Source organism: Mugil cephalus, chromosome 8 (genome assembly GCF_022458985.1).
Source record: "Mugil cephalus isolate CIBA_MC_2020 chromosome 8, CIBA_Mcephalus_1.1, whole genome shotgun sequence".
Classification (NCBI taxonomy): domain Eukaryota; kingdom Metazoa; phylum Chordata; class Actinopteri; order Mugiliformes; family Mugilidae; genus Mugil; species Mugil cephalus.
In genome coordinates, this window is record NC_061777.1 from 1,240,547 (window position 1) to 1,250,011 (window position 9,465).

A 9,465-nucleotide genomic window follows, 5' to 3' on the forward strand; every position below is an offset into this window, starting at 1 on the left:
ATCATAAAGGAACATTCTGGTGAGTTTCCTGTAAGACGTCCCCGCGTGAGTCAGTGAAGCGTCTAACGGCTTCACAAGAAATTCTGTAGGATAAGTGTCGAATGTCTGCAGCTGGTGGGAAACGACGACTCTTTCCTCATATGATCCAGCTACAGTATGAACATGCTGCTGATAATAAAAAAAAAAAAAAAAATGAAATTTTAGTATTAGAGTCTGATTCAAATCCCAAAAGAGACAGAACGACATAAATAAAGAAAAGAATGGATCATTATTTACATTTCTTTTCTGAAATCGTGATAATATCGTTATCGTGATGTTTTTTGTCCGCGATAATCGTGAAGTGAAAATCTGATGTCGAGCCTCAAATCAAACATTTAGAATCTGTGTTTAGACGGAGCTTTAATGTCCGATCCTGAACTAAACCTGTAAACAACAACAACAACAACAACAACAACAAAGTACATTCACCTTTTTTCTTTTAATACATGAAACCAGAGACAAGAAAGAGAAGCAGAGGAGAAACCGGAGGTTTTTAGATTCATGCAGAAGCAGATGGTTTGGTAGAAGAAGAACCAGAGCACAGCGACTAATCCTGCTTCACTTTATTTTTATTCTTTACTTGTTGAACTTTTAAAATAATAACTTTAATATTGACTTTGAGTTTTTCATTTTACACCCAGTAGAATCAAAGAAAGGCTTGATTGTTTTGGTTTTGGGTAATAAATCCAGTCAGAGTTTTGTCAGAGTGGATTCCAAAGAAGCGTTTATCAGAGGGAAATAAAAGAAAAGATGTGATTCATTTCGTGCATCATTTACTTTCTGATCTCTTTAAGAACACGTTCAGAGCAGATCTGGGCTGCGTCACGCTGCAGCGCTGTTAGCGGATACGAGGGTGGAAAAGGGCTCAAGACGAAGCTTTTGACAGTTTATTTACGGCCTCTGATTGAACAGATTAGATGAATCAGCACATTTTCCATTTAGAAAAGACTTTCTGGTTTTCCACTGACCTCCTGATGGAGCTGCAAACCTGCAGCACACGTTCACATTCGAAGAGGAAGATCCCAGAGACTCAATATATCTGAAAACTAATTCCTTACTCGTGCACTTTTATGAAACAATAATGTTCAGACTGAAGCAGAAACATGAAAGTGTTTGTGTGCCTTGATAAGCAGGAAGCAGTGACACGTGACAAATTCTACAAATACAGATAAAGAGGTGATTCACTGCTCCAACGCGGCTGATGAGGGCACAAGGTTTCAGGAACAGAAAGGACGTTTCAGAAGCTTCTCACTGATTCTCCCTGCAGCCGCATCTGCAGAAAAACTGGCACCAAGTCACTCTGCATTTCATTTACCGTTTATTCTCATCTGAACTGTTTTACTACAGTTAGTGTGAGAAATAACCTGTGACCCGAGTGAATAGTTTCATTGCATGTCACGCTTCTGTACAAATACAAATACAAATCCTTGAATCCTCGAATCCTTGAATCCTGAAAGCAGAGGAGAGGAGGAAGTTTTAAAGCTGCATCAGAACCAATGTGGCCACTAGGGGGCGGAAAACATTAAAAAAACTACAGAGTTCAAAGGTCACACAGGAAGTTCTTCTTCTTCTTCTTCTTCTTCTTCTTCTATTTCATCTTCGAACCAACTTCCCCACCGACAAATTCACTGAGGGCGAACAGTTTATGTGGAGTCTCTCCGTTAGGAAGCGATTCTGCTCCTGCAAAAATCAGATCGTTTGGGGGCGGGGCTTAATGTGGCGATTCTGAACACAGTGGACAACGAAACGGCTCTGATGCTCTAGGTTTCTTAGCTCCTTAGCCCCCGAGCTAACAGTAGCTCTTCCAGTTTCCTCATTTAAATGGTGGATATGAATGGACACTACTGCCACCTGCTGGTGTGGAGAGTAAATTCCTCTAATACCGGGGACGAGTGTGTGCATCAGCTGGTTGTTGACTGTGGTCTTTGTCATGTGTTTAAAAATGCAGCAGCTAAAAAAAACTATTAACTGTAACACTGCAGCTTCCAGATTTACAGGGAGCTCTGACATGAATAATTATCTGATTGAAGTGGAATTCCTCAGAGAGAAAAGTCAAAATTCCTTCCCTTCAGGGCAGAATAAAGATCAGTTATTGCAACAGCTCTTGGCAGCGAGGTGAAGTGAAACCAGACGTGTTGGTGCAGAGTCCACAGAGATTCCAGCGAACCACAGGCAGCATTTACAGACTTTCATCATGATGGTCACGTAATGAAATCAATTAACATGATTTTATTACAAATGAGTGAAAGAAGCAGAGGAAAAATACTGAACCCAGGCTGATTCCTTTTAGCGCAGCATTAAATACGAACGCTGAGGTTCTGATTCTTCTATTTCAACTCTTTACATCGATTATTTCTTTGCTCCCTTCATTTCCAAACAATACATTTTCTTCTTCTTCACCTCGTCTTTTCTGCAACAGGATCCACAAACATGCCTCTGCTTTTGTTCCCGTCCGGTCGATTTCATGGGAATCTTGAACTGGTGAATGTGCTGCACAAATTTATGAATAACTGAGTATCAGTAGAACCAGTTCCATTTCTGCCTTCGCTCTCTCACATGTGAAGATTACACATGACGATGCAACGTCTTCCGCTCGGAGGTTTAAACTTTCATAACGTTCACGTCACCTGGTTTCATCACTGGACTGACCACACGGCTCAGGGACAAGAAGAAGAAGAAGAAGAATCTAATCACATGTTGGACAAACCCCAAAACTCCCCATCCACCCCTCCACCCTAATCACCTCATCCCCTCCACGTCCATTTTTAGGTAAGTGGAGATATTTTTAGACCTTTTAGTTCTAAATGTTTGTTATGTGTTAATTTCCTTTTTGACGTGTTTGATATTTATGCCAGAAAAAATAAAACCAGATGAACTAAACTAATGCTTTTAAGGAGATTTCCTCTCAATGTCAGAGAATCTACCCACTCAGGGATGATTAAAAGTTTTTGCATCCTTTATATTGAACCCTATTTATATATTCTATGTGTTTTACATCATCTGTGACACATAGAGCATCCGGCTGCAGGCGGAACTCAAACAGGATCACATTCAGTTTATTCATTCTTTCTTTCTCTCGGCCCGTGCGCTGATTCTGTGTCCAGTAAAAATAAATAAATGAATGAATAATAACGAGTAAATAATAAATAAATAATAAGGAATAAATAAATAATAATGCATAAATAAATAGCACCCTGTAGTTGATCTGAAGGAAGTTTCCAGCAGAGTAATTCTCACATGACTGAGCACATCCTGCACCGTGTGAGCTGTTTACAGTAAACTGGAGAATCATATGTAAAGTTGATTTTACTGCAAACACATGTGACCAGACAGAAACAACAAAACAAAACTAAAAAAAAAAACCTGCATATTCTTTCATATCATTTGTAATTGAGCTGATTTGGTTTGAGTCTTGTGATTCAGCTTCTCTCCGCAGCCTGATCCGTCCGCATTCTCTGCGGCTTCCGCAAACCAAAAGGTATGCAAATATCTCTGTTATTTTCCCACTTGTGCAATAAGATGCGTCGGCTGAAGTCAGGGAGTGGCCTGCGGTTATGGGCGTTCATGTAAGAAGCCTTATAAAAGAGAACTCAGAGACAACCTGGACTTATCTGACTCTACCGAGCCGAGGAGAAACCACAGAGAGACACACTAAACGAGACTAAACGAAACTCAACCAGAGAGAATGTACTCACGGACAAACAGCGTGACTGTTCAGCAGGAGAGCTTCGGCTTCTCCCGGATGGCGGCTCGCAGGACGGAGCCAGAGGTCTTCACCTTCGAGCGGATCCCGGCTCAGGCCACCGCCGTGCGCTCCTACGTCCCCATCCGGCCCAAGAAGCGCGCCACCCGGGTCATGTACCCCGCCAAGGTCCGCATGCACCTTCCACCCCCTGAGAAGAGCAGGGCCAAGCGCTGGCTGGTCATCCTGTGCCTGGTGGTGCTGTGGCAGATCTACACGGAGGAGCCCTGCGCGGAGACTCCGCTGGGAAGCACCGACAGCCCGATCAGCGACTACCAGGGGTTCCGCTTCCAGGGAGCCGAGGAGCAGGCTCGGCAGCTCTCAGACTCCGAGCTGCTGGCGACCACTCAGAGCGACTGTGAGGAGCAGGTCCCGAACACCACCTGCACCGAGTCCAGCCTGGACACCGACACCAGCGGCTCCTTCGAGCAGAGCGCCGGCAAGAGCTACATGGTGGCCCTGCTGGTCTACCACAGGCTGGGCAGCGACAACTAATCCGCCCGCCCTCTACTTTAACTGCCCGAGTCTGGGCGCCCGAGATCCACGGTGAAAGAGACCGGAGACCTGGAGCTGATCCCGAGCAGATTCTGGAGCAGCGGTGCGTCCTGCGCGGCGCAGCCGGGGAGGGAGCTCCATGCACCGGCTTCTCCCAGCCAGCAGCCCCCTTCAGAGCGGAGCGGTCTGGACTGGAAAGAAAGAAAGAAAGAAAGAAAGAAAGAAAGAAAGAAAGAAAGAAAGAAAGAAAGAAAGAACTGTGAACTGAAACGAAACAAAAAGACTCAAACTTGAATCCTTGAAAACTTGAACTTTGTGACCCTGCGTCAGCTGGAGACTGGACGATCAACCAGATGAAATGTGTCTTATTAGAAACTGTCACTACTATAGATACTGACACTCTCCTTCTGTTATTACTGTTGTCTTCGTCTACATGTCTTATTTAGTTATTTATTCTATTTGCTATTTATTGAATAATATTTTTTAATAAAAAAACATCTCAATGAATTTTCTGTTGCCCGTCTCTTCTCTTCTCTTCTCTGTTGGGTTAAATACACATGATGTATTATAATAATAAGGTCAGAACATAAACTGCACCGGATCAATATCAACACATGTGCATCATGTACAAGCTTTAAATAAATAGTAGAATTTGAAAATGAATAAACGCTACAGCTGCAAATATATTAAAACATTTTTATTTTTTTCCCATTAAAATAGAATTAGATTAAATTAAATGATTGGAGTTTAATAATAGTAATGATTCATTTAATTTAACATCTTACAAAAAAGTGCAATTCATAAAACATGAGAATAATAATAAATGAAAAGCACGTGAAAATGAGATGCAGGTGAAGCAGGTTGAACTGAGTGAACTGTGGTTAAGGATGATTAAAGGTGATGTAGGTTATGAGAACAGGCCCTGAGCTTTGACTCTGAGCTTTGACTCTGAGCTTTGACTCTGAGCTTTGACTCTGCAGGAAACATCCTCTGATACCTGGAAGACAGAAGGAAACACACGACCAGTAAATACACAAAGAGCCATAGATGAGTCTCTGCACACACACATATAATATGTCGACCAGCATCAGCATCAGCTCAGACTCATTTCTCTCTTAAAAACTTTCATTTTTTCCTGCGTTCATCCTCCGGGTTAAAGAATCTGAGTCATGACCTGCAGCAGCGACAGGTTGCATCACGGCATCGTTCACGGATGAGCAGCGTCTGAAAACTCTGTGTTATTCTTATGATTAATTCACAGCAACACGTTTCTCTGTGGATGTACAGTAGATGAGCTCATGCTTGGCTCAGGTTCTAGTGACTGTGACTCTCTGGCTGAGGACCGACGTGTCCCCCCCTCACCCCCCCACTCCCCCACCCTGGGGCGTCTGGGGAAGACCTGTTGATGTTGGTGTTGGACGTTGCCATGCAGACGTCGCCAGGTAGAAGTCACGTCCTCGTGTGCGGCTCATGGAGCAGGTATGAGAGGCGGCGTGGGAACTCCTGCTGTGTTCACATAATCCACCTCCACACTCTCCCAGGTCTAATGTGGGTTCTGTTGGGTTTAGTTTAACATCACATTTTCCCCACCAGACTGAATGTGGGCTAAACTCTCCCGTATTGTTTCTCCTCGTTTCTGGCTCGATCGTCAGACGGAGCTCGGCCCTTGGCTTTCCACTTCAACCAACCAGCGAGGCGTTGCTGTCACACCTCATCATCCGTCCACATCTCCAATTATTCTTCTGCCCTGCTGCAGCTTTTTAACCACTGGGAACCACTGGTTCTGGAGGGAGGCCCAGTCCTCACACACTCCTGACCAGTCAACATGTGACATGAAAAGCTCTTCGGGAGGTTTTAGTGGATGTCAGGGAACCTCGTTAAGTGGTTCTCACCATAATGTGGATTAGAAGAGCAGCCGAACAGAGACCTGGATCAACTTTTAGCTTTTATTGAGGCTTATTCTGCTTCATTTAAACCCAGTGTCCTCGTTAGTGGACGCTTTAGGAAGGTGAGGAACAAAACCCCATCAAATTCTAAGCTTAAAACTTATTTATTTATGTTTGTTAATGTTTCTAGTTTGATATGATTCGTAAATTTAACACATTTTATCAATAGCAACAAGCTACAACGTCGCTAATTAGCAAGAACTCGTTTGAGGACATTGGGACTTCATTGTTCTGGTTTTGCTCAGTCATATTCAGGTACTGAAATAAACTGCTTTATACATTTCTTTCTTTTATTATAATATAAGTAATGAAATACTCCCCGTGTCCACATATGAGGACTTAGCTTTTATTCAAAAACTACTACTTCCTGTTCAAAGATGATGCTTTTTTTTCCTAAATAAAAGCTCAGGTCTCAGGAGGTTAAAATGAGCCAATATTACATATCAGAGAGGAGCTCCTCCTGGATCAAACCAGAGTCCATGAGTCCAGAAGAGTTTCCATCAACGTGATCAGACTCAGTTCCTTGCTCAGTTTCTATAAATTTGAAGAGTTTTGTTGTTGCTCATCAGGCTGGAAAAGGTTCCACAACCATCTGTAAAGAGTCAGGAAGCCACAAATAATCCACAGAGAGTCAGACAGATTGAAGACGACTGTTCCCCTCCACAGGAGTGGTCCACCAACAAACATCACTCCATCATAGCGGGAGAGGAACCAGAGGAGCGAGGATGAGAAAATATAATGTGATCATTTAAAATATATAAACACTGGAAACAGTATCAAATGATCTTATACAGAAAATAAAGGATATAAAGTGAGTGGATAAATCTATGATATAGAGGAAAGTATGTGAGTAACTATCCAGATATATAAAGATTAAATATTTAATCATGTGTAAATGACCTGAGAGAAAAGCTGGAACATATGGTGGTTTGTTCTGACATGACCAGTTTTCCTGTCTCATAATGAATAAAGCAGAATGAATGTGAAGGTGCGTCCTAACGTCTCCGGTCCCGGTCGTGGACGTTGGCTGACTACAGCCTCAGGAATGTGACGTTGTTTTAAGTTTATTTAAAGCCGGAGCTCAGGTGAACCGTAACGCTCTCTCCTCCTTCCTGCCCCGCGTTTACAGGGAAACCAGGAACACATCAACAAATCCTCAAGTAGAACCGGCTTGAAGCTGCCGCCACATCTCCACCACTCAGCTCCCGTCTGCAGAACAGTGTCAGTCCAAAACACGTCTGTAACTTTCGCTTTTTATTCATGTTAAAACTATCAGTGGAAACAAACAAAGAGACAGGGAGGTGAAGACAGAGATTTAATCTGAATCGTCCAAACTCAGAAGAAACGTGTGAAAGAAATGAAACACGTTTACACACTTTTACACACTTCTATGTCTGCTTTTATTTTCTTGTTTTGTTACAGACAAGTGTTTGAGTGTTTTCCTCAGATGTTTAGCCGGAGTCTCTGCAGACTTTTCCGTTAAGAAGCTAAATTTAATTTTCATCCTGCAAAAAAATTTAGTGGTTAGTGGTTTATTTTCCTCAAACTAAAAGCATCTGCCAGTAAAACACTGAGCTCACTAACTGTTCCTGGAATCACTGGAAAACACTGCAGCTTAAAGTTTTCCCTCGAAATCCTCCTGTTGAATTTGACAAGAAACTTAACTTAATAAATATTCTTCATTATTGTGACATGTAGTTTCTTGCAGGTGGAGCATGAGTCCTGATGAAGCGTGAACATTTTTAAAGCTTCTCCTCTTCCAGCTCCACCTTCACATGTTAAATAATAAAAACCCGGTCGTGTCTGAACGTGTCCGACTCTCGTTATCTCATCAGGTTTTCATCCAGACACAGACACAGTGGAAAGTTACTTTATTAACGTTCAGCTCAGAGAGGAATTCATTCAGCTCCTGAACGCTCTGGCTTTTTATTTTTAGCTCTGATAAATATCAAGTTGTGTTTGATGATGTACGAAGAGGTAAAAATACAAAAAACACAAAGACTCGTCTCCAAACTTTTCTATGAACAAGATCTATGAGCAGATAATAAAATGATGTGAGAGTCACGTCTACTGGAAATAGAACAGTAGAAGAAGAGAAGGTGGAGAAGGTGGAATATTGTTCGGTTCAGGCTGGTGGTGGTGGTGTAATGGTGGTGGTGGTGGTGTAATGGTGGTGGTGGTGGTGTAATGGTGGTTGGTCATGGTTTAAATGCCACAGTCTACCTGAGTATTGTTGCTGACCATGTCCATCCCTTTATGACCACAGTGGACCATCTTCTGACGGCTACTTCCAGCAGGATAATGCACCATGTCACAAAGCTCATATCATCTCAAACATGACGATGAGTTCACTGTTCTCCAATGGCCTCCACAGTCACCACATCTCAGTCCAACAGAGGAACCTTTGGGATGTGGTGGAACGGGAGATTCTCATCATAGATGTGATCAGATATCAACTGTATCAACATGGAGCAAACTCTCTGAGGAATGTTTCCAACACCTTGATGAAAGTCTGACACCAAGAATTAAGGCAGATCTGAAGGATAAAGGGTCCAACCTTTGGCCGGTGAGTGTGTTTCAAACACACACAACACAATGAACTCAAATAACACTGAATGAAAGAATAAAGCTAACCCAGCGTATCTGTCACATAGTGTTTGTGTCCTTTGCTTCCTGTCGGTCAGTTTAAAGGAGCTGCCGTCGAATCTCACTCCCTCCTCCTCTTCCTGTTTGTTTGCACAGATCAGTGTGTGTTTGTGTAGCCAAGGTCGAACACATTCAGTTTACTCAACAAACTGTTGTCCTTCGCTCTGATAACACACTGACTCACAGCGCCACCACAACACCACCAGGAGCCTCAGCTATTTAGAGCCAGGAGGAGGTGACCTGGAGCAGGCCTGAGCCGTGACCATGTGAGGAGCTTCCGCTGCTACTTTCTCTTTATTTCACTCGGTTTCCCTGAAGCCCTGAAGGTGTGTTCCTGTGTGTGAGTCTGTCATTGTTCAGGATGATCTGGATCCAACCTGCCCCTGAGTCCTGAGGCCACGCTGCTCCTCCTCTCTGCAGAGACCGGTTCACTCCTGCTCCTCCTGAAACACCGATGATCCGGATGAAACTCAAACAAAGAGCTAAAGAGGTAAAAACCTGGCGCATCCATCGTGGTTTATCCAGCGAACAGTGGAACAGTTCTGGTCTGAAGTAACTCACAGTCACTGCTGCAGTTGTTCTCTCTGTGAAGACGAT

General features: G+C 43.2%; 1 protein-coding gene across 1 annotated transcript; it reads left to right on the top strand.

Annotated features, from left to right (window-relative positions):
• The first annotated feature begins 3,633 nt into the window (after positions 1 to 3,633).
• Positions 3,634 to 4,783, top strand: ier3 (immediate early response 3). Its single transcript, XM_047593000.1, has one exon. It carries the CDS (start codon positions 3,725 to 3,727, stop codon positions 4,274 to 4,276), a length of 552 nt encoding a protein of 183 aa, XP_047448956.1. The 5' UTR covers positions 3,634 to 3,724; the 3' UTR covers positions 4,277 to 4,783.
• The last annotated feature ends 4,682 nt before the right edge of the window (positions 4,784 to 9,465 follow it).

Coding starts and splice junctions, on each gene's coding strand:
- ier3 (XM_047593000.1), top strand. CDS start 3,725: ATGTACTCACGGACAAACAGCGTGACTGTTCAGCAGGAGAGCTTCGGC.